Below are 26,538 nucleotides of genomic sequence, written 5' to 3' on the forward strand. Positions count from 1 at the left end.
GCACTTCTGAGGGTCAAGCAATTGTCCCTTTCTGAATAGCCATGTGTTACACACAAGCACGAGCGTTCCAGACAAGCACATTTCAACATGACACTGCAAGCAGTATTTCCGTGGGCCACGCAAACGCCCAGTTCTGAACAGGCACTCGCTCAAAACAGCCAAGTTTTGAATGGGCACTGCACTCATTTTACTAAAGCCAGAACACAGGGGGTGACATTGGCTGGTTCGATTCCCACTCCTCCCAGGCAGCGTGTTGAAGTGTCCTTGAGAAAGACACTTAACCCCTAACTGCTCCCGATGAGCAGGTTGGCACCTTGCATGGTCGCCTCCGCGGTTGATGTGTGAATGTGTGAGTCGAATGGGTGAAATGTGAGGAACAAATTGTTAAGTGCTTTGGATAAAAGCGCTATATAAATCCACCGTTTACCATTTATACAGTGGTGGGATGCATCATTCCTCCAAGTTTTGTCAAGTTCTTACAAATCCAACCTGCAGTGTTTGAGCTCCAGTATGACGTGATGGACAGTATGGACAAACACAAGAACGGACGGATGAATGGATGGACTGACTGACGGAGGTTCTTTGAGTTAGTCTGTAACTGGCACAATTAACTACACTTACAAATGTATAAATCCCCTAAAGTCATTTATTTAGCACTGTTCCTAAAAGAGTTAGCCCATGCCAAACTACATGATTCAGCTCTTAATTAATCCAGTGTAGAAGGTTATATTCAGCAAGCTGCTCTTGTCCAAAGCAATTAGTCACTTAATTTGGGGTCTTTGCTACTGAATAATTGAGGTTGTAATAATTCTGTCTTAGAGAGAGAGAGAGAGAGAGAGAGAGAGAGAGAGAGAGAGAGAGAGAGAGAGGGGAGTAGGAGTGGCGGATCAATTTAAAATATTTATGTATCGATACCAACGTATCAATACTTGTGTGATGAGATCGATACTTACGTTTCAGTTTCTATTCTCTACGTTCAGTACACAACTCCCCCCCCCCCCCCCCTGCTGTGAGTGTTGCCACCATGCAGGCACTGCTGGATGATGGCAGAGAAGAAGAGGAGCGCCGTTTGGTGTTGTTTTATAGCTATAGACGGGCCACCAGCAGAGCGCACAACATAATTAAGGACAGCACACACCCCCAACACAGACTCTTCAACCTCCTGCCATCAGGCAGGCGATATAGGAGTCTGAAAGCCAGAACTACGAGACTGACAAACTGTTTCTACCCACAGGCTCTTGAATGCCTAGCCCCCCCCCCCCACACCTTCTCGGCAGACACTGACCTGATTACTGCTGTGAAAAATTACAAAATCGTTCAATGATCATGACAATTTGAATCTTTAATTTTCATAAAAATTTGCAAATTGATGATGCATTCACTTCATAAATTATGACGCATTGCTCATAATGACGCAAAGTTAACAAGCTGCTTGTCTAAGTAAAAAGTATTGGTATCGGTATCTGCAATACTGACCCTGTATTTACTTGGTATCGCCCACCCCTAGTGGGTGGAGAGAGATTGAGGAAGAAATTGAGGATGGACAGAATAAATCAAAATCAAATCAAATGTATTTGTAGAGCCCGAGATCACATGGAATTGCCCCCATGGGCTTCACAAGTCAAGAAGAAACATCACAATAGATCCAGAACAAAAACCACCATAAAATCCATATATGCAACAACACTCCCAGACTTTCCCCAAAGAAGATGAAGAACGACTCCCTAAAACCTAGCAACAGGAAAAGAAACACCACAGGCAGCGTGGAGGAGAGAGACCTCAGATGGGATGTTCAAAGGGGATCCCCCAACAGGATGTCGGTGATAATGTAGTGTTGCTATGGATGATAGATGGATGGAGAATAGAACAGGTGAATAATTGCTATGTATGTACATATGCGACCTGGCACGGTATAGGTCGGATTGTGCCGGCAGAGAACATTCTTCAGAAAAGCCGAAAACATTATATAGCGATTATAGGAAGGCAGAAATAGGTCGAAATAGAGATATTGGCATTTGTGAGTGCTTTGAAATGTTCTCTATCTGTTTCCTTATTTGCAAAACTTAATACGACTTGTAAATGTGTTAATTATTGTTAGATTGTCCGACAGTATTTATTCTGACTCAGTAAAAATAACTACATTTGTTTGGGGGGGGGGGGGGGGGGGGGGGCGTAGAAATTACAGCTCATTTTCATTCCGAGGCAACGGATCCAGTAGACTACTTTGTTGGTGGTGTGAAACATTAATATCTTTGGAACTGTTTCACTGTTTGTGTTCAATTGTATCTGAATCTCTCATAGCCTGGCTGGCAGTGTGCATAGATTAAGTCCAGTGCACGCTTCTCTCTCTCTCTCTCTCTCTCTCTCTCTCTCTCTCTCTCTCTCTCTCTCTCTCTCTCTCTCTCTCTCTCTCTCTCTCTCTCTCTCTCTCTCTCTCTCTCTCTCCTCTCTCCTCTCTCTCTCTCTCTCTCTCTCTCTCTCTCTCTCTCTCTCTCTCTCTCTCTCTCTCTCCCTCTCTCCAAACGTTACACTATAAAAACTAACTGGATAACTTAATTAGCTGAAATATTCTAAAATCATTAAGTCTGCTATAAGCTTAAATGTGTGTGTGTGATTGTGTGAGCGCCCGTCACATCTCTGGTCTTTGATAGTATTTACTGAGGATGGCCAGATAATGTTGATATTTAAACTTAAAAAGTAATAATACATATTTAGTAATTTAGCTGACGCTTTTATCCAAAGTGACTTGGTATGATTAAGCTATTGTTAATACAGCTCTATTTTGTACTTTATTTTAAATGATAATAAAATCTTGAATCTTAATGACTATCTTGACTATTTTCCTTTATCCTCTTATAAGATCTCACAAGTTTCAAGTTTGCTTTGATTTGTCATGTATAAAGTACAGTTCTCTCAGCAAAAATGTGAGTGTTTGAGTGTGTGCAATGAGTGTAGTGTAGATGGATGGGTTGATGTTACAATTGCAAACCTCCTCCAGCGCCCAAGGACAAATCTATGCACTATGGGAGATCAGGCTTTTTGCTCCTCCGCTCCCAGTCTGTGGAATGCTCTCCCTGACTACCTGAGAGCACCACAGACTGTGGATGTTTTTAAGAAAGGCCTCAAAACCCACCTTTTTAGTAGAGCCTTCTGTTGACCTTTTATCAAAAAAAATTTGCTCCACACATTTTATGTTCTTTTACCAATTTATTTTATCAGTTTTATTATTCTATGTTTCTCTGCTATTTTATGTTTTAGTCTTGCCTATTTTTATATTCTTTCTTTCCTTTATTCTCGCTAGCTTTTAAGTCCCTTAACTGTAGCGCTCTGAGAGTTGCCCCGCAACTGTAAAGCGCATTACAAATTAAATCTATTATTATTATTATTATTATAGTCATTGAGCATCCTGATGGCCTGGGGATAGAAGCGGGGTCACAAGTCATCAGAATAACAAAGGCCTCAGACTGGAAGGTGTGAAGTGGGGAGGAGGAGGGGTTTACATTGATTTCTGGGCGGAGTAGTCATTATACTGTACATTGTAAGAGAAATGGCTCCATTTTCTCTCGAGGCCTGAAGTAGTGTGTTATCAGCATGTTTCATAAGACATATATTGAAACCTGAAAAGCCAGATTTGTACAGGTGATTGCTTATTTTTAAGGTATAATATGAACCTGTACTTTCATATCATGTTAAAAAAAAGTGAAGTTCCCCCTAAAGGGCCCAGAGTCTGTGCCTGGTCACATGTGATGAAACACATATACATACATACATGGAAGCAATAGTATCTAAAGTACATAAGAACATTTTTTAAAAGAGCTAAGAACAAAAAAACCAGGGACCAGGGCTGGCTGTATAGCTGTATATCAACACACTTATCACTCGAGACATCCACTCACAGAGAGACAGGGAGACAGGGACAGGGGTTAGAGAGCTCCCGTGTTCACAATAGGCTGAAATAGGAGCAATAAATACATGTAATATAAGCATATATATATGCTGCAATTAAAGTAATAAATAGAACTAAGAGCAAAGAGGCATAGGAATACAAGCGCTGGTATACAAGATTAAATACAAGAAGATGACTCAAGGCCATTCGCCCCGGGGGACAGGAGAACCACTCAGAACAGGTTGAAGTAGAGCGGGCATGGTTAGACGCTGTAGGTTAGACTGAAGACGGCATGAAGCAGATCCATGGCGCCAGAGGCGCTCTGATCCTCAGATATGAGGTAGAACAGTCGCTGCAATCTGTATTTCGACACACTATCACTCGAGACATCCACTCCCAGAGAGACAGGGGAACAGGGACAGGGGTTAAGGTGCTCCCATGGTCGAGCGGACTGTACGCGGACTGGACTCTGCGGAGGTCCGCTGGAATCTTTGAGCTTTCATAGTCGAGCGGACCTCAGCGTACCGCCGCGGACCAATTTCCTACATGTCTCGCGCCAGTTTACACTATTTTTCCCACGCTGTTCAACTTCTGTCATGTCGTCGTCATCCGATGTCAATAAAGAGTATCTTATCTCCGTTTCCAATATTTCGATAATAAAACGGGCAGTTTTACACACTTGAATAACAGGTATATAGGCAGCGAGGTGCAATGTTATAGGCTTGCTCAATGAGGTGGACAGCGCGTGGTGCTGAAATGGAAAACACACATTGCATGAAATAAAAACACCAGTTTTATTTCGAAATATTGGAAACGGAGATAACATAGACTCTATCTCCGTTTCCAATATTTCGATAATAAAACTGGCAGTTTTACACACTTCATTTAGAAAAGCCATTCTCTTTTGCAAGTAAAAAAGCGAGTGGTCAGAGTAAAATGCAGATCGGCGTCACATTAAATGCAGGTCGATGTCAACGCCGATCAGCGTTTTGTGTGACACCAGCGGTGCGGACGGCCGCGCATTAGAAAATTGGACCTTCGCACTTGGAATCCGCTTTGGGTCCGCTTTGGGTCCGCTTTGAGTCCGCGCGAGTCCGCTCTGTGTACGGTCCGCTCGACTATGGGAGCACCTTTAGAGAGCTCCCGTGTCCACAGTAGGCAGACACGGGAGAAATAAATACATGTAATATAAACATATCTGTATGCATACATAGTAGCGATAGTATCAAAGTATATAAGAACATTTTAAAGTTAAAGTAATAAATAGAACTAAGAACAAAGTGCTGGTATACAGGATGGAATACAATATGATGGCTCAAGGCCACTCCCCCGGCAGGCAGGAGAACAACCTAGAACAAGTTGTAGTAGAGCGGGGATTGTTTAGACGTACGACGGAATAGAGAGTGAAGGAGCGAGAGTGAGTTAAAGAGTGACAGGGAGGATGGGTTGGGAGTTGGGGTGTGACATCTGTAGTGGAAAATATTATAAGAGCAGAAAAGTGAGTGGCAGTAAACAATTTCTGAGTGAGTCCAAAGCTGAATACAAATTATCATAGATTTATTCCTGGCCATACAAGGAAATGCTCAGTTCATAATCAGAAACAGTGTACACACAAATGTCTGACCAAGAAGTGAGAGCGAGCTCTGGTCAGACATACAATTAAATACATGAAATGACGTAGAAGAACAAAATGGCTGGTTAGAGAAATTAATAATACGACTATGTTATGGCTATACCCTGGAAAGAAAAAGCTTCGTCTAACAGTTCCCATAACCTTGGGTTATGGCTCTGAAGAAACACAATCCTGTGACCTATAGTTTGGGCCTCTATACAGATACACACAGATGTATACTGACATGATAATATTTCTACGACACATCCCACAAGGATTACGAGCGCTGGAATCCACAAGCAAATACAGGGTACACAAATTCTCGCAGATTATGGTAATTAATGCTTTGGGGATGATTGTTGATACTTTCAAATGGATTTATTTTTTTTATTCCCACACATCCATTCAGTCTCCTCCATCTTGGACCTCAGAAAGCTATTGTATTACCTAATGTTGAATTTTCATACCATACTCTGTGCCTCACTTGCCTCACAGAGTAACAATCTATCAATGCAATCTTTTCTGCACTGCAGTTTTTTGCACCGGACTGTATAAATCTTACATTTTACATTTAACATTTTACATTTGACCGTATTTTAGAATGTATATACATATTTTAGAATGTACTGTATCTTTGACTGTGTATTCTTATTTAATATTTTTTACTACTTAAATGTTGTGAGCGATCTGTGGTGCTGAATTTCCCTTGGGATCAATAAAGTGTACTTCTATCCTATTCTATTCTATACCTAAATAAACACTGTCCCCTCTGTCCAGGGTGCGAGAGCGATTTCTGGGGGCCACACTGCACCAACCGCTGCCAGTGCCAGAACGAGGCCAAGTGCAACCCCATAACGGGAGCCTGCGTCTGCACCGACGGCTACGAGGGGTGGCGCTGTGAGGAGACCTGCGAGCCGGGCTTCTACGGCAAGGGCTGTCTGCTGGAGGGCCAGTGTCTCAACAGTGCCACATGCCACCACCAGACCGGAGAGTGCCTCTGCGCCCCGGGCTACACTGGAGTCTAGTGAGTATAGCTATCTTGTTGTTTATTCAGCCTCAGCGTATGAGGAAATGGTTATATCGTCATTATATTGCATGGGTGGAACCGTAATGGGAACTAATTCATACTATACAATCACAACGCTGTTATTGTAATGATGTTTGGTAACAATAGGTTTGTTTAAAGCATTTTGTAAGGCAGTCTGTTCTGTGATTTGAAGAGGTTGTTGCCCAGTAAATGCACTTGAGCTCAACCTGAACGTCTGCATTATTTGTCGAACCGAGGGGAGTTATTTGTCGAACCGAGGGATGACTGTCATGTAATGTTTGTCGTTACATGCAATATGATACAGTACGTGGCCTTCAGTTTAATGAATCCAAACATAGACAATGTGGTTGAATTTATTCCGCCACTTTGCAACATTTTCTTTTAGCTCTGTTAGTGAAACGATGTTGCTAGCGGCCTTATAGCATAACGGTCCCATATTGCAACGGGTTGTAGATCTAATAACGCATTATCAAAACATAGGTTGTAATTTTCTTTTTTTAAACATTAGCATCCTCAGTAATTTTACCCACGCAACGCCACTGCATAGCCTATGCATTTTGAATGAGGGAGGGGTGAGGGGTTGGCCCGCTAGGTCATTTGAATCCTAGAAAATGTATTGGGAACCCCTGCCATAGTGCATAGTATGTTCAGATGGACTATTCATCATGAATTTATGCTTTATCTGTTTTATGAAATTTAAACAAACAGGTGAACCAGAGGCAGAGAAAGACAGGGAAAGGTTCAAGCAGCATTATGTTCTGTACACACAAATATATTGAAAGAATAGCACTTGTTTTTCATATGTTTATTAGGGCTGACCCCTATTAGTCGATGAGTCGACTAATCGGTCGAAAGGAGCCGTAGTCGACTGCCAACCTCTTAGTTGAATAAAATAAAAATAAATATATATATATTTTTTTATCATTCTTTCCAAAAGAAAAGAGGCCTAGAAGCATGGCTAACGCTAATGGCACACATACCAGAGGCTAACTGCCTACAAAAACAGGCACAGAGGCACTGAAAGAGGATTTCACCCATCTAATGAACACTAGACAAATATCAAGATGTATCCATCAGTGGACCAATTGCATGCTTTTGCAGAGGACAAGAAGCCTTCAGTCGACTCCTTCAGACATTAAGCACAGCCCAAATGGAATGATACAAAAAAAAATATATATATATATATATATATATATATATATATATATTTTTTTTTGGACCAATAGTCGACTAACGGCAAATTTTGGCCAATCATAGTCGACCATCCAAATCCTTAGTCGGGGACAGCCCTAATGTGTATATAATGTAAATATCTGTAAAGGACAGCAGACATCTACTCTGACACTCAGGCTTTATAATTAACACAGACAGGGCTGGGGAGCAGACAGGGGAGGCATAGTGTTAGACTCTCCATAAACAGAGCAGGCAGGGTGTTAGAGATAGGGCCATGGTCACCATCTAGAGCAGGCCGCTGGAAGGGGGAGAGATAGAGAAAGGGCGTTAGAGTGGGTCAGTAGGTGACAAGAGCCGCTGCCATGGCGTTGTGTCACTTAGTAACAAGAGAAGGGGCGTGGCTACGGGGATGGCCCCCGTTGCTAGGGGAAAGGCGGTATAGCTGTGAGTTTCTTCCGGTTTAAGTTAGACTAGGACACGAGGCTGACACGTAGGGAGGTGGACAGAGAGACTGCAATAGCTGGAGGGTGGGGGAGGGGCCTCCTTCACCCTCATAGGCCATGAGGGCTAGCTTAGGCTAACAGGGAAGGCTTTTGGCTAACGACTAGGCCTCAACTACCATCGGACTAATAGCAGAAGAGACGGTACAGATAATGAATTCAATAGCAGTCAAAGACCTTTCAGAACTGTTTGTTTATGGAAATAAACATCACCGGAGGCCGGGTAGCGCAGCGGACTAAGCGTCTGTCTACCACCGCAGATACACTGGTATCGAATCCGGCTGTCGGCGGTACCTCCGGCTTGGTCGTTCGTCATACTGACACAATTGGCAGTGTCAGCGGGTGGGAAGCCGATGGGTTGTATCCTGGTCGTTGTAAACAGCGACTCCTACAGGTCGGTCAGGGTGCCTGCACAGCGAGGGAGGGAATTGGGGAAGGTAGTGTGAGCCTCCCACGTGTTACACTTCCCCAGTGAGAGTCCTCGCTGTCAGGTGAAAAGAGGCTGCTGGCTGTCTCCACATGTATCGGAGGACGCATGTGATAGACTTCAGGGCTCCCTAGACCAGCAAGTGGGGGGGCAAATGCGCGCAACGACCAGGAATGGGTGGGTGGAATTGGCATAATGACTAAATTGGAATGGGAGGTAAAATACAGAAAAATGGAGGAGAAAAAGTTGATCAAAAAAAGGAAATAAACATCACCATCAAGGAAAGGTATCATGTTTCCAGTGTGTCTTTAATTCTTTTGAGACGAATGTATCACCGGGGAGGGAGAGAGGGTATCAGTCAGTACGATGAGTAAGAGATAAACACAACGCAGAAACTTCACAGAGCCACAGGTGACGAGGTGATTACTGGCTGAGGACCCAAATGTCATAATCACAGGAGCGTTCTTCACTCCTCCTCATTCCCCCCTCACATTCACCACACGCCCTCCTCACTCCTCTTCATCCTCCCTTCCATCCACCACGGAAGCCTCACGCCCATATATGGTCAGCACCCCTTCACCCCCTGTCACTCAACTCAGCTGCACCTCATCCCCTGATTCGCACGCTGCCAGGCACCTCACTCCTCACAGCTGTAACCCATCCCCTGTTGATGAAGACCCTACTTCTACCGGACGATGCTGACCAGAAGTCGTCGTGGTGTTAGTATCATTACCTAGGTACGACGCCTCAGTCCGAAGACCTGCTATACATCCCCGTGTTCTAACTTTCCTCTCTTGTGCCCAGGACCTCCGTGCCAGCGTGCCCCTGTCTGGACCCCCCTGGAAGCTTACCAAGGAGTTCCACTGGAGTGCACCTGCTCTCTTTACCCCAAGAACATTCCCAATTCATATCTGTTGTACATTTCTGGATGTAACTCTTGCCTACTTGGGAATACTATTAAACAACCTGAAATGCCACATTCTCTCCTCCTGTGTTCAGCGATTGGGCTCTGCTTAAAACCCATTCTCACAGAACACCACAACCAATGATGTCAGAACCAGCTACACTCGAGATCGAGGAATGGAGGAAGTTTCAGAGGCAATCCGTGAGTATTATCAACGGCCAGACTGCTCGGGTAGACCAACTCGCCCACTCAATAGAGGCCGTCACTGCTCAGCTTACCGCTCTCACACTCGGCTCTGCGGAGCGAGACAGACAATACGGCCGCTTCGAGGCATACGTCACGGCTCAGCAAGCCCCGCCAGACTCCCCACCCACTGCTGCGATTCCCCTGCACAGAGAGCCCCACGTCCCGCGCCAGAGCGTTATGACGGGGAGCGTCTCCAAATGTCGAGCCTTTATCTTTCAGTGTTCGTTAGTTTTAGGGCAACAGTCACACACTTTCCAAATCGAGAGGTCTAAAATCGCTTACCTGTCGGCCCTGCTCACGGGTGCTGCGCTAGAATGGGCAACCGCTCTCCACTTCAATAATTCTCCCCTCTGCGAGTCATATTCCGCATATATTGACGACATGCGCAAAGTCTTCGACCACCCTCCGGGGGGCTCGGATAGAGCCGCCGGTTTATTCACAATCCGCCGAGGAAGTCGCAGTGTGAGCGAATACGCAATCGATTTCCATATCCTGGCAGCCGGCTCCGACTGGGGTGACACGCCACTGCGAGGGGCTTTCCGCCAAGGCCTGAGCGACGTTTTTTAAAGATGAACTGGCGTCTAAAGAAAGGCCGGATTCTAATCCATTTAGCCAGGGAACTGGACATGCGCCTCCTTGAACGCACATGGACCTAGACCGCTCGCGCCTTCCTCCCAACGAACGCCGTCACAGGCTCGCTACGGGGGCATGTTTATACTGCGGCCAACTCGGTCACTCCGTTTCCTCATGTTCGATTCGCCCAAACGACGGTGCTGGGCAGTGACGCTGGGGGTCTGTTCGAGCCTTGATATTTCTCCCAGCTCCGGTCCAAACATGCAATTCAGTGCCACGCTGTGTCTCAATGGTCAATCACTCCCGCTGTCCGCCCTGGTCGACTCAGGTGCCGACGAGAATCTCATCGACGCTGGGGTTGTTTCCCACTACCACATCGCTACCGACACCCTGCCAATACCCTGTGACGCTCGCGGGTTAAACGGGAAGCTGCTCATGCAAATAACTCGCCACACCATACCCCTCCGCCTCCTATTATTAGGAAACCATAGCGAGAGTATTTGTTTTCATGTCACCAACTCTCCCGACAATCCCATTGTCCTTGGCATGCCGTGGCTCAAACTACACAACCCCGTCATAAACTGGCCTACTGGCTTGGTGACTAGCTGGAGCGCTCACTGTCATGTATCCTGCCTGCAATTAGCTCGGTCGCCACTAGGGGTAGCTGGTTCCTACCTTCCCAACGAACCCATTGACCTGTCTGCTATTCCTCCTGTCTACCATGATTTAGAGGCTGTATTTAGCAAACAACAGGCTCTGTCCCTACCTCCTCATCGCCAATACGACTGTGCTATTGACCTGCTCCCAGGAGCACCGCTCCCCGCTAGTCGCCTGTTCAACCTCTCACGCCCAGAGAGGGAGTCGAAGGAGAAGTACGTCCACGAGTCCTTGGCCTCAGGCATTATCACTCCCTCCTCCTCTCCTGTCGGCGCAGGGTTCTTCTTTGTCTCCAAGAAGGATCGTTCCCTTTGCCCCAGTATCGACTATCGGGGTCTCAACAACATCACAGTCGAGAACAAGTACCCCCTGCCTTTGATTAACTCGGCTTTTGAGCCCCTGCAAGGTGCCACCATCTTCACGAAGCTGGACCTCAGGAATGCCTATCACCTTGTCCGCATCCGGGAAGGGGACGAATGGAAGACGGCCTTTAAGACCCCGCTCGGTCACTTCGAGTACAAGGTAATGCCCTTTGGGCTGACCAACGCCCCTGCTGTCTTCTAGGCCCTCGTCAATGACGTTCTCCGCGATGTCCTTAACCGCTCCGTTTTAGTTTATTTGGATGACCCCTTCCCTCTGCTTCAGAGACCGCGGACCTGATGGTGCTCCACGTCTTCTGCCTCCATGGGATCCCGGTGGACATCGTCTCCGACAGGGGTCCTCAATTAGTCTCCCAGGTCTGGAGGGCCTTCTGCCAGGCTCTGGGGGCCACGGTCAGTCTCTCCTCTGGGTACCACCCACAGACCAACGGCCAGTCGGAGCGGGCCAACCAGGACCTGGGATCCGCCCCCCGCTGCGTGACAGCCCGGGACCCCTCCGGCTGGAGCACTTTCCTGCCGTGGATCGAGTATGCCCACAACTCTCTGTCCTCGGCGGCGACAGGTCAGTCTCCCTTTGAGTCCTCTTTGGGCTACCAACCCCCACTGTTCCCTGCCCAGGAGGAGGAGATCGCTGTTCCGTCGGTGCAGGACCATCTTCGCCGCTTCAGGAGGATTTGGGAGGACACGAGGGCCGCGCTTCTCCGCTCCACGGACCAGAACCGTCGCTTCGCCAACCGCCACCGGACCCCGGCTCCCGACTATCAGCCAGGTCAGATGGTATGGCTCTCGTCTCGGGACCTGCCGCTCAAATCTGTTTCCCGTAAACTAACCCCCCGTTTCGTTGGTCCCTACAAAATTCTGTCCCTCATCAACCCTTCTGTCGTCAGACTCCAGCTCCCCTCCCATATGCGGATTCACCCCTCCTTCCATGTCTCCCAGCTGAAGCCGGTGGTCTCCAGTCCCCTGTCTCCCCCTGCTCCGGAGCCTCCCCCTCCGCTGGTCATCGACGACCACCCGGCCTACATTGTCCGGGAGTTGCTGGGCGTGCGGCGCCGTGGCCGCGGCTACCAATACCTGGTCGACTGGGAGGGCTGCGGCCCAGAGGAGCGCAGCTGGATCTCCCGCCAGATGATCCTGGACCCGGACCTCGTCCGGGTCCAACCGGGCCAACCCTGACCTCCTCATTCCCCCCTCACATTCACCACACGCCCTCCTCACTCCTCTTCATCCTCCCTTCCATCCACCATGGAAGCCTCACGCCCATATATGGTCAGCACCCCTTCACCCCCTGTCACTCAACTCAGCTGCACCTCATCCCCTGATTCGCACGCTGTCAGGCACCTCACTCCTCACAGCTGTAACCCATCCCCTGTTGATGAAGACCCTACTTCTACCGGACGACGCTGACCAGAAGTCGTCGTGGTGTTAGTATCATTACCTAGGTACGACGCCTCAGTCCGAAGACCTGCTAGACATCCCTGTGTGATTATTCCCTGTTCTAACTTTCCTCTCTTGTGCCCAGGACCTCCGTGCCAGCGTGCCCCTGTCTGGACCCCCCTGGAGCTTACCAAGGAGTTCCTGCTCCCTCTCTCGACCGTGTCTTCCGTCCGCAGTAGCACTGGAGTGCACCTGCTCCCTTTACCCCAAGAACATTCCCAATTCATATCTGTTGTACATTTCTGGATGTAACTCTTGCCTACTTGGGAATACTATTAAACAACCTGAAACGCCACATTCTCTCCTCTCCTGTGTTCAGCGATTGGGCTCTGCTTAAAACCCATTCTCACACCGAAATCCTACAATATGAAAGAAAAACATTTGAAAATGAGACCCATTGTTTTGCATATTAACTTGACACAAAGGTAAATTAGCGGATTGTGTTTTGTTATTTGATGATTCATTGATTGATTGATTGATTAGCTTGATACATTATTTCGGACAAATGGCGGCCGCTTGACCGCAAGCTTGACTGCTTTTTGTTGCCAGTCCGCCCCTGATATAGTATTTAATATACATTATTTTAATTTGGAACTTTCTAATCATAATTCAAAGCGCAGGCCTGTTTTCACAAGATTACACATGTAAACAAAGTTTTTAACAGAGAAATACGGTAAGATTTCAGGTTTAGTTGCCATATACTGTCAATTCTTGTATTAAGTTCTTAGTACATTTTTAGTCAACTCTTCTATTCCATTATTTTCTCTTCTTTTCTCTTCTTTTATTTTCTCTTTTCTTTTATTCTTTTTTTCTTTTCTCTTCTTTTCTTCTTTTCAGTTTTTCCCTTTTCTTTTCTCCTTTTTTTCTTTGTTTCCTTTTCTTTTCTTCTTTTCTTTTCTTTACTTTTCTTTTCTCCTTTTTTTCTTTGTTTCTTTTTTGTTCCTTCTTTTACTTTACTTTTCTTCTTTTTTTTCTTTTCTTTTCTTTACATTACTTTACTTTTCTTTTCTTCTTTTCTTTTCTTCTATTCTTTACATTACCTTTCTTGTATTTCTTGTCTTGTTGGGGCTCAGTGTCTCAGGAAGTAGATCAGTCGTGGTTTGATTCTGACTTCTCCCAGCAGCATGTTGAAGTGTTCTTGAGCGACACTTAACTCCTAGTCCTAACTGCTCCTAATGAGCAGGTTGGCACCTCTCAGTGTGCTAGTGAATGGGTGAATGAATGGGTGAATGTGAGGTATAAGTTCTTCCTCTCTTTTCTTCTCTTCTCCTTCCAGCTGTGAGGACCCTTGTCCTCCAGGTAGCCATGGCAGCCTGTGTGAGCAGCACTGTCCTTGTCAGAATGGAGGGACGTGTCACCACGTCTCAGGAGAGTGCTCCTGTCCTGCTGGATGGGTGGTAAGACCCACTTCTATGTTGGAAAAAAAGAAAGAAATTATGTGTAATTGATGTGTATGATGTGTAATTAATTACCTGTAATTACCTGTACCTCTGCTGTGACATGCTAATTTAGTCTCCATACAAATCATACATGAGATAAGAAGAACTTTGTTATCCTCCCCATGGGGCAATGGGTTACTTTGTTGCAACAGAACAGCACAGCAAGGAGATACAAAGATAGAAAGGCAAAAATAAAAGATTTGTAAGCATATGAAGTGAAACAGCAACCACACTAACCAGTGTTTCCCCTAGAGTTAGTTGTCTTCAGGCCTGGTGGTACCAGAGCTCCAAACAAACTTCTTTCACCACCATTCAAATGTATACACTGACCATCCCAAAATATACATATATTTATTTCATAAATATATATATATTATTATCAAGACTCAGATATAGAATTTATGATCATATTCTGATACTCAATAAAGATAAGAAAGATTTAAATTCAATTGAAATTGAGAAAAAGCTTACTAAAGACCAATGCATTAGGCCTAATGCATATAACTGATGCCTTCCGAAATGTTGAAATATCCAAATAGTTTGGGCCAGTCCTAAGTTAGACTGTGTGCTTGTCGACCACATTTCCAATAATGCTGGGAGCCAGCAGTTGTTGCCTCAGTCACAAGCTAAATAGCCAATCTAAATGATCAAACACAATATATATATATATAAGCACGCGCTCTCGCTTTCTCTCTCCCTTTGTTTCTCTCTCCCTTTGTTTCTCTCTCTCTCTCTATCTCTCTCTCTCTCCCTCTCACTCTCACTCACTCTCTCTCACTCACCTTCTTCCAATCAGAGCGTGGATGAGCGCTCCCCCGCCCACACCGATTCGCTCTCAAGAACTCCGCTACCGGGACTTTATGTTTTATAATACCGGTACTTAGTCCGGCCCGCCAGTACTTAGTCCGGCCCGCCAGTACTGTGTACATGGGAAGCACTGCTAACATTACAGATCATTGTCAGAACTAACGCTTTCCTGTGAACCTTAGAAACTAACGCTTTACCACAAATTTCAAGTTTTGTTTTATTTGTCACACATAAGGTACATGTACATTACAGTGAAATTCTGTATGAGCCCCCTAAGATTGTGCTCCGTACAGTAAACTTTTTTTTTTATTAAAATAAAGACCAAACACTATACAAAATATACAATATACAAAACAAAAAAAAGTACAAAATGCAACAAGATGCAAAAATTTGATAGAGATGTAGTGCAAATATTTTAGTAATAAATAGATCAAATATGGTGTAGTGTTAACCCTTTAACTACCACACTACCAAGGGGTTAACCCTTTCACTGCGACAATACAGAATGTTGACCCTTTCACTGCCACACGACAGCATGGTAACCCTTTCACTACCACACTACAGAAGGTTAACGGTCAACCGTATGTAGTGTGGTAGTGAAAGGGCTAACCTTCTGTAGTGTGGTAGTGAAATGGTTTAAAAGTGTTTAACGTGTCTAAAGTGAATGTTAAAGGTGAGTGTTTAAAGTGAGTGTGTGCAATGAATGTAGAACGGATGGGTTAGTGTTACTTTCCCTGTGCAAAGTACTGCTTCATCCACGGTCCTATTGTGGCACGTCAACATACTGTATTACAGTAATCCAGAACTATTTTATTGCACTGTAAAATATATATTTTTTTTATCTATTCTATTCTACAATTTTATTGCACTGCACTATTGCACTATTTTATCTTACTATTTTTATTATTGTCTATTTAAAAATGAATCAAACCATAAACAAGGTGGCCTGTTGGGATGTTAGATCCTAATGTGAAAAACTGTGATTTTATATGTCTGCACTTTATGTGCTCATTTTATGCCTGTCTTTTTTCTGTTGTGAAGCACTTTGAGCTGCAGTTTCTGTATGAAAGGTGCTATACAAATAAAGTTTATTATTATTATTATTATTATTATTATTATTATTATTATTATTATTATTATTATTATTATTATTATTATTATTATTATTATTATTATTATTGTTATTATTACTGTACGACGTCCCGAGTGCCTTTTGTTGTCTTGTCTGTCCGCAGGGCTCGGTATGTGCCCAGCCGTGCCAGTTCGGCTCCTACGGCATCAACTGTACCCAGGAGTGTACGTGCCGCAACGGAGGCCTGTGTGACCACATCAGCGGGCAGTGCCAGTGCACTGCAGGCTACACCGGGGAGAGGTACGTTCTGAGGAGTCAGGCCGAGTCAACGAATCATCATGTAACCAGTGTTATCAGTGCACACTAGGGCTGAGCCCAAACGTTCGAACGTTCAGACCTTCGTTCGTTACGTTGGCATTCGAATTCTAAATCAACATTATTAGGTTAACCTTTCACTACCACACTACAGAAGGTTACCCGTTCACTACCACACTACAAAGGGTTAACCCTTTCACTACCACACTACAGAAGGTTAACCTTTCACTATACCACACTACAGAAGATTAACCGTTCACTACCACACTACAAAGGGTTAACCGTTTCACTACCACACTACAGAAGGTTAACCGTTCACTACCACACTACAAAGGGTTAACCCTTTCACTACCACACTACAGAAGGTTAACCGTTCACTACCACACTACAAAGGGTTAACCCTTTCACTACCACACTACAGAAGGTTCTATATCGTATTAGCTCCGCTCAGCGTCAACTGCACATATTTCACTTAGTGCATATGCACTGAATAAAAACTCACAAATTCACCTTTACATACCAACATCCGTCTGGCCACACCCCATCCGCTACCTACATAAGCAGGTGTGTGGCCACACACTCGCCTCCTTCTTCACTTTCACCACAAGAGAGTGCCTGTGTTGAATATAGAGGGTGTATGTATGGTTGTAACTGACTGTAATTGCTCTCTACTGCCCTCATGACTGCATGTATATCTGTGTCCACTGGAGGGCGTTGTAGGCGGAGCGTCTACTGTCTACACCAGGTTGGGACTATATAAACCTTGGTTCCCTCCTACTGTTCCTTCTTCTCACTTCTGCCCCTCCCCGGAGAGGAGATCATATGTGCTGCTGTATTATGAGACAACATGATAAATAAACCGCTGCCAGCAGAGCTAGGCCAAAGATAGAATACCATGCCTCTTGTATACATTATTGTCGCCCCATTGCCAAATCTGTTAACAGCCTGTATACCAATCACTTGACAAGGGTATTTAGCTGAAGAAAGTTGAGTTAAGTGTTCACATGTTTCTTGCTTTTTTCTTTCTCTCATACTTTTTAAAAGAAAAAAGCTAAGCTATAATGTTTACCTCGGGGGGTCGCGCTAGCAACGTTACCCTTCACCAGCGATTCTTCATTTCCTCCTCTGCCGTGCGTCTTGGGGCGGGGTTGACGCCACTGTCGTGGACGGCATCCGTGCCCAGTAGTCGTCCGGTGGATAGCTTGCCTCTCCAAGGAGCTGGTGCACCAGCGCCGTCTCCTGTGAGATGGCCTGGTTCCTGCTCTGGTTCCTTTGCCGCCGGAGAGTCGTCCGCCGTTGGGCGGCCGGCTCCTCTTGTGGCGGAGGATTTGAGATGCAAGCTTTTTGCGTCTGCTCGCTCGCGTCGTAAGATGGTGGCTTGCAGACGCGAACAGCCTGGTTTCGGGGAGTTGCTGGAGCCGGATGAGGATGCGTCTGCTTCTCCGTGGCCGATGGAAACTGAGGATTACATGGTAGAGGCAGACCGGTTCTTGTTTGACGCCCCGGTGGAGACATGTCCGCCTCCCGTTCAGGATAAACTGGCAGGGGGTGATATGTCTCCGTGGGGTCCCTCGTATGCTGATGTTGGGTTAGAACCTCCGACTCAGCGACGGGATGCCCTTCTATCAGCCACATCGGAATGTGGCTCTGCGATGTCCAGTAGTCTGCCGCATGTGAGCGACGCGGGCTCGGTGGGGGAAAGTATGCAGGGGGAACTGCGTGCTTTGTTCCCCGAGCTCATGGCGGCAGTCGCAAATGGCGTGCCGCTGCCGCAGCCACTGCCTGTTCCTGTCCCTGATGATCTCATAGGTCATTTATGGCAACGTCATCCTGTGAGGGAGACGTGCGTTGTCTGCCCATTTTTCCCCTCAATGGAGGCCTACGTCCGTCAGGGACAGGTGGTCTCCCACATCACAGGCCTTACTCCCGCCTACGTGCGAGTCACGAGGGTGGTGGGTTTGGTAGAGGGTATGAAGGAGGGGGTGCCTCGGCTTGATAGGCCGATGGCAGCTCTCCTTTGTCCTGAGGTGGTGTGGGAGCCTTTACGGAAGCCGGTTCCCCACGGGAAATCGGCGAGGTGGTTGGCCTACTGGAGCGAGTCGTTCATCACCGCGACTCAATCCCTAGCTGCTATGTCTAACATCGCGCAGCTAGCGAGGTTCATGTCCGGGATAATGACGGGCGGTACGGAGCTGACCGAAATACAACGTGATCAGCTCGCCCAGGCGGCCGGAGCCATCCTGCATCTGATCCAGCTGCAGGCCGTCGCCGCTGGGAAGGTACGTGCCCTGGCCACTCTAGCCCAGCGCCACCTTTGGCTGGAGCAGGCGCGTGTGCCGGAGAGGAAGAGGACACCACTTCTGACGGCACCCCTCTCCGATGCTGGGCTCTTCGGGTTGGCGTTGCAGCTGATGACTTCAACCTGCAGGGAAATGCAGGAGGAGCGGTCCGTGCTCCAGCCTCATTTCCCCCCGCCCGATGTCGCCGGTGGAGTCAGGCGGAAGGCTTGTCGTCGGGGATCCGCGGCCGAAGCCGCCGCCGCTACCACCGCCACTGCTGGCCCTTCGGCGAACCGTAGTTCTATGAGTATTAGTGACGCTCAGCGTCTGGACGCCACTGTGGCCCTTGATCTTACCTTGTGGTGAAATGATTGAGAAGGAGATGAGTGTGTGGCCACACCCCTGCTTATGTAGGTAGCAGATGGGGGTGTGGCCAGACGGATGTTGGTATGTAAAGGTACATTTGTGAGTTTCTATTCAGTGCACGTCACTGGAGTGAGATGTGTGCAGATTGACGCTGAGCGTTACTAATACTCATAGAACTACGGTTATATTCATAACCTATCGTTAACCTTTCACTACCACACTACAGAAGGTTAACCCTTTCACTACCACACTACAGAAAGGTAACTCTTTCACTACCACACTACAGAAGGTTAACCTTTCACTACCACACTACAGAAGGTTAACCTTTCACTGACACACTACAGACGGTTAACCCTTTCACTACCACACTACAGAAGGTTAACCTTTCACTACCACACTACAGAAGGTTAACCTTTCACTACCACACTACAGACGGTTAACCCTTTCACTACCACACTACAGAAGGTTAACCTTTCACTACCACACTACAAAGGGTTGACCCTTTCACTTCCACACTACAGAAGGTTAACCTTTCACTACCACACTACAGAAGGTTAACCTTTCACTACCACACTACAGAAGGTTAACCCTTTCACTACCACACTACAGAAAGTTAACTCTTTCACTACGACACTACAGACGATTAACCTTTCACTACCACACTACAGAAGGTTCTATTTCATTCTGGCCTCCGCTCAGCGTCAGTCTGCACTGACTTCACTTCGTGCACGTGCACTGAATAAAAAATTCCACAATGTACCTTTACATACCAACATTCGTCTGGCCACACCCCTATCCGCTTACCTTCATAAGCAGGTGTGTGGTCACTTACTCGCCTCCTTCTTCACTTTCACCACAAGGAAGTGCCTCGGTAGATACCCACACTTGACGAGGTTGTTTAGTTGAAGAAAGTTGGAACACAAAAGAACGGGAAGATACGTTGACATCATATCTTTATTTTCTCTCTCACTATTTCGAGAAAATACGGCGATATTGTCTTTGTCACTGGAGTGTCTGGAAGATGATTCGTATTAGGGGCTCGCGCCGCTGATATACTCCCCGACTGCAGTCCTCCTTGCTGCGGCTGGATGGGTATTGGCCCTCCGGTCATACAGCTGGACTGTGGGAAGCACCGGCTGTTGTGAGAAATCGGTTGTTTCCGGGTGGGGTGAGTATTGTTTTGCTTGCGAGCACTGGTTGTCTGTTTATGCTATGGGGGTTAGCTGACAATTTTACAAACGCCGATCCCGGACTGGGGTCCTCTGCTCGGCTTCTTAAGCGGCGGACGGAGGATCTTGGTCTGACGCCCATGATGGTCAACCTAGTGGGCCGCGACCAAGACCTGGTTAAAACCTGGGATTCTCTGGACGAGCGGATGCTTCTCTGTCCCGTGCAGGCCCCATCTTTCACATAAATGTGGAAGTACACCCTAACGAGGAAATGTGGGCATAGGATCTTCATTATCGGGAGTTCCATGCTCAAGTCGGCTGCAGCCTGGATGGGAATTGTGCCGGCTCCGCTGTATGTCTGGTAAATCACAGTTGAAAACTGTGTTTGACATTTCTTTTTCTCTTCCCTCTTAGGATGGGGAGGGACTTGGACAGCGGCCTGTCTGAAGTGTGGCTTGTTATGTCATTGTGTACAGTTCAGGTGATAGCTGCTTAGCTGGCGTGCTAGTTTGTGGCCTACTGTTGTTAGCCAGTCAGCTGTTAGCTGCGGCGCTAGCCCGTTGTGTCACTAGGCTAGGAAACGTTAGCTTGTTGCTATCAGTCGGACGGCTGTTAGCTTAATGCTACACTGTTGAAACGTTACTGTGACTATAACATGCCTTTAACACTGACTACGACGTCATCTTTGACAGAGGATGTTAGTCGACCCTACACCCGGGGGCCAGTGCCAGCGAGGACTTCGTCAACATGGAGAACGGCGGCTGGGTGGCGTAGCGGACATACCCTCGTCACCAACGCAGGAGATGCTGGGTTCAACTCGGTGTCCCGTTAACCAGTGTTGCTGTTCTCTCTGCCTGCGCTCAGGGTGAAGGTAGGAGTCCTGACCGGACTTTAAACACTTCTTCTTTTCTTCCCTTCTAAATGTTTTGTAATAACGATGTTTCCAAAACATGTGTTGCTGCAATACATTGAGGATACGACGCGTGTTGTGTGTGAACCACTGAGCGCGGTACAAATGGGACCGTCTGGGTGGCGCCCTCTTTTCATGTTTTAGATCGACACGCATACCTACCCCCTCTTCTGGAGTGGGCATGTCGGCGTGGTTAGGGCACAGGACTGGTTCTGGTCGCGCTGGTCCAGGTCAGTTAACCCGTTGTCCGCCGGGGACGCAGATCTGCTGTTCTGGTACCCTGAGGGACTTGTGCTTTTTTCGGGGCGGAAAATGCCGGGTCGGCCCGGGTGTCACAGGGTTAGGCGTTATGGAGACCTTTTGTTGGGTACACGTTGTACCTAACACTATCATAAGGGGCTGGTTGTCCTTTCTTTCGCTCCTCTCTCACGCATGGCGAAGAGGGGGCTGTTGGGGTGGTCTTCTGGACCTCCTCTGGTAACCCTGTGTGCTTCCCGAGCCGCCGGGCTCGGTCCGAAGTAATGTTTCGTTGAAACCGTAGGCCTGGGATAACCCTTTTTGGAAACTGAAACACTTGTACTGCAGTATAGCTGGTGTATACCCGCAGGTGTGTTTTGGAGTTTTTTCTTGAGGGGTTATAGGAACAACCACCGTCTGTGTACCGAGAGGGTGGTTGATTCCCTGGTGTGTTGGAGCAGAGTCAACTCCCGGGTTACCCGGTTGAGTGTGCCCCTGCACGTTCATGACGTCTGCCAATCGTGTCAGCCTTCTCTGCCTCGACCCCTCTGGGTGGGGGTTTGTTGATGGAGGCTTTGTCATGGTGCGCAACAATGCCAGCATACGCCCGTTCCGCCGGGGTGCTGTTTTCAGTTGACCCCTTTGGCGCCTGTCTTGTCCGCAGTGCTCCAGGCTCGGGTCTACAGCCTGCTGCCTGGTTTTCCCCGGTGCACTGCCTGCTTCCGTTGGTTAACCTTTTGAGTGCTTTACGGCCATGCTGACTGCCTGTGTTGCAGGGTCAGTGTGCCAGGCGGCGTACTAATGGGGGGAAAGGGCCCGCTCTTGGAGGGGCCCTGTCCGAATACGCTGGCGATGTGGGGGGCGGTGTCACTAAGTGACCGCCTGGTGGGGTCTTGATGCCTGGCATCATTGACCTCTCCGGGCCCCCTTTTTTCCAGGGGATCCAGTCCCTTCAGTGGGTCTGGGTCTTCCTTTGCGCTCCGCTGCTACGGCCTTGCCACGGGGTTGAGTTTGCTCTTGAACCCGTGATTTTGGGGGCAGTAACGAGGGTTGTTCCTTCCGTTCGTTCCCTGGTGGCATGCGGGTTGTGCGTGTGCGTAGTCGTGGGGTCAAGCCACGATCTGCTCACCCTGTGCGTTGAGTTGCTCGAGTTCCTCTTCGCACGGTCGGATCCGTCTCCCTCCCGTCCTCCAATAGGGAGGGTATCCCTCCATTAGGGAAGGTCGGGGGGCTCGGTCCTCCCCGGTCTGATGGTTGTGGGGGGCCTCAGCGGGGTACATTTGTCGAGCTTCTGGCTTCCGCTCAGCTCCTCTTGTGCAGACTGACGCTGAGCGGAGGCCAGAATGAAATAGAACGTAAGGTTATGTATATAACCAAGTTCTATGAATTCTGGTGACGCTCAGCGTCAGGACGGCGCTGCGGCCCTTGATCTCGCCTTGTGGTGAAAGTTTGGGAAGGAGGCGAGTAGGTGACCACACACCTGCTTATGAAGGTAAGCGGATAGGGGTGTGGCCAGACGAATGTTGGTATGTAAAGGTACATTGTGGAATGTTTTATTCAGTGCACGTGCACGAAGTGAAGTCAGTGCAGACTGACGCTGAGCGTCACCAGAATTCATAGAACTTGGTTATATACATAACCTTACGTTAAGCTTTCACTACAACACTACATAAGGTTAACCCTTTCACTACCACACTACAGAAGGTTAACCTTTCACTACCACACTACAAAGGGTTAACCGTTCACTACCACACTACAGAAGGTTAACCGTCTGCAGTGTGGTAATGAACGGGTTAATATAAATACACTGTTTACAAGTGTAGTCAAATTATAAGGTTTGATTGAACCTCCCTTCTTCTTCTTGACAAGCTCAGTGGATTCTGTGGTGATTTCCATGAGTAATCTAACCGTTCTTTCTTTCCTTAGCCGCCGTTTCTCCTACTTTCTATGCAAATGCTTTGCACATTTTCTATCCATCTCGTTGCACAGGTGTAATTCCCCTCATAAATAACCAGTGGGAGACTTTTACCAAGAGTCCATTTGAAATGCCTCCTTCTCTGTTATTCTTCTGAGACTCTGAGACACGAGGAGTTTTATTGCCTTCATTTCAGACGTTGTCTATATGTGCAAAATATCCCTCCAGTCTCCTTCATTCATTCATTCTCTCTCTCTCTCTCTCTCTCTCTCTCTCTCTCTCTCTCTCTCTCTCTCTCTCTCTCTCTCTCTCTCTCTCTCTCTATCTCTCTCTCTCCCTCTCTATCTCTCTCTCTCTCTCTCTCTCTCTCTCTCTCTCTCTCTCTCTCTCTCTCTCTCTCTCTCTCGTTATTCTCAATTGAGCCCCAAATTACCTCCATTCTTTTGGGCGAGACAGGTGAATTAGCCTACATGGAATAATTCCCAGACTGAGTTCTCGCTTTCCCCCTCTCCACATCCTAATGGAATTAGCTCAGATAAGGGCCAGAGGAAGTCAATGTGATTTAGACGTGACACCAAACAGAAGTGCACGGCGGACAGTTTTAATTGAGCAATTTGTCTATTTTCTTAACGGCCTCGGCTGCGGACGTGTCAGGAATGAGGCTGAAGCCGACTTCAACTTTTGGCTTTTGGCCGCGTCTCGGCCGTCTTTTCGTTATTCCGTTCGACGCTAACCTGCTTCGGAATTTAAATCTGCTCGTTTATGATTCATATGGTAACTTTGCTTACGCTTCGTCCTTGTGCGCGGTCCAGGCCGGTCCAGGGTCCCTGAGCATAATATCCGACCTGTTGACCTTGTAATGGTGTGTTCAGACGTGGCTATAAAGAGTATGTCATGTTGACCTTGTAATGGTGTGTTCAGACGTGGCTATAAAGAGTATGTCATGTTGACCTTGTAATGGTGTGTTCAGACGTGGCTATAAAGAGTATGTCATGCTGACCTTGTAATGGTGTGTTCAGACGTGTCATCTGGGAACGAACAGGGAATTCTCTCCCATTTGTGTTTTATGTTCACACACGTGTTAAAGGAGGTAATTGAATCGGCTATTAATTTAGCGGGGTCGGGCTAAAGATAGGAGCACAACGGGATCCACGCTGCATCACATTGGATTGGAATGTAAATGTGTGCTTAGTAGTCAATGTTTTTTTTTCAGTTGATCCACTGGTTGACCACCGGGGGAGATTTATTTTAATTACTGGCCAATCGATCCCATGGTAGCCAATTAAATACGTTACCCAGTGTCTTGCCAATTCAGTTGTTAGTTCAGTGGCTAGCTACTGAACAATTATGTCACTCTGTCACCGTCTCAATGACGTCACTCACTGGATGAGTTATTAGATTAGATTAGATTAGATTGTACTTTATTATCAATAAGAAAATAACAATCACAGTGTCAGACGGTAGTGGGTGGGTATTGCACTGTGTATATTGCACTTGAGGGGTAGGAGAGTTATGTACGAGTTATGTATGATGCCCTGTTACACCTGCTCTCTCATAGGACACGTCTCCCTGTAGTGTTGTTTACCCTCGTGTGGTGCTGTGGGGCCCATTTTCAATGTTTACTAAAAAGAGAAATGATACAGTGAGTTATTTGTTAAACCTGAGACTCATTGGCCTTGGCTCATTTTCTGTGAAGAACATGTAAATTTTACACATTTTCATTTCACACTGTGCACCTCCTACACATTTATTACTTACAGTACATGGTGTTCGGCTCGACTAGACCCGAGAGTGTGACAATTGTAGATGAAAACAAATAAACATGTAAATGAAACAAAAAGGTTCACTGTGTTCTAGGGATGTCCCGATCGCCTTTTTTTGCCCCCGATCCGATCCCGATCATGTGATTTTAAATATCTATCGATCCGATCGTTTCCGATCCGATCTTTCACATTAGTAATCAATTTTGACACATTTTTGTCAGAAACTGGCAGAGCGAGACAAGCCCATCTGTTGCCTATAGTCCGGGGCGCGAGCGCAGAGGCGTTTGTTATTACATTCACCCTGAGAAATGTGCTTCTGCTTCATATGAGAAATATTAAAAGTTTCAATATATGTTTGCACATTAGTATACATTCAGTGTTCGACTTACGTAATGGTCCATTCTGGTCTGAAACGCCGACGATAATCCTCAGTCACGTTATCCTCCAGGTGAAAAGTTAGTCTGAAAACTTCGCCTCCAGCCTGTCCTCCTTGCAAACATTGCAACTGGCTTGACTTTCTATTTTAAAATGCTTAGTTCCAAACCTCTGACATTAAGTCTAGCTGCTCAAGTCAGTGGATATTAACCGTGTTTCGGGAGCGACGTGTTGTACTGTTGTTGTGATGTGGAGCGTGTAGCGTGTAGCCGGTCTAAAAGGGAATGTGTTTGTTGCAACGGTGTAAATTAAAGGGGAATGTGTTTGTTGTGGACAATTATTCTGCTCTGTGTGACAATAAATACATTAATGATGATATATTATATGTAATTTAAAACCAAAACTAAGGCCTCCGTATGAGTTTAAGACGTGGACATGGTCATGTTTGTTGAATAAAATGTTTCTTTTTTTGACTGCCGATTTTTATTATAATTTTTTCCCGATCCCCGATCCTCTGAAAAGCACGTGATCGACGCCGATCCCGATCACGTGATCGGATCGGGACATCCCTACTGTGTTCCTTCCACTGTCTGCCTCCACCTCGTTTCTTCTACATTTATTGAAGATAAACGTGATTTATATTCCCTTCATGTCTTGATTATAATTATTTTTTTCTTTTTTTACACACACGTCAAATTCCATCACACAAAGCGAATAGCACTTTTATTTATAAATGTGATGTTGCAAAGATAAATGGCAATTAATAATCACATTGTGCTGTCTATATTGCTTGTAATTGAGATAGAGTTAACATCTGTTAAGTATTTTTACATGAATGGTTATGACTTTAAAACCGCAACAATGTTGTGGGTCCACCAGACCTCCATTCAAATTATACTAAAGTTAAAGTAGAGAAGTATTTGCTATTGAATATATTTATGTATCTAAAGTAAAAGTACACATTCTACATGACGTTTGTGTATCCATTGACCTCTATAGGTTATGTTAAAGCCGTATGTGGTCCCGTTATGCCGCTCTGATTATGTCC

The 26,538-nt window shown here is 46.6% G+C and overlaps 1 protein-coding gene across 1 annotated transcript in view; it reads left to right on the forward strand.

The window, feature by feature from the left end:
• Positions 1–26,538, forward strand: part of LOC311247289 (uncharacterized protein) — a gene marked incomplete at its 3' end in the record, with an annotated part of 277,946 nt that overhangs the window by 141,022 nt on the left and 110,386 nt on the right. The window contains exons 5-7 of the mRNA XM_084337648.1: positions 6,276–6,522; positions 14,120–14,240; positions 16,325–16,461. Of these exons, the coding sequence (XP_084193774.1) occupies positions 6,276–6,522; positions 14,120–14,240; positions 16,325–16,461 (505 nt within the window). The remainder of the gene's footprint in view (positions 1–6,275; positions 6,523–14,119; positions 14,241–16,324; positions 16,462–26,538) is intronic.

The sequence above is a fragment of the Notolepis coatsorum genome (genome assembly GCF_963971535.1).
Source record: "Notolepis coatsorum genome assembly, chromosome: 20".
NCBI lineage: Eukaryota > Metazoa > Chordata > Actinopteri > Aulopiformes > Paralepididae > Notolepis > Notolepis coatsorum.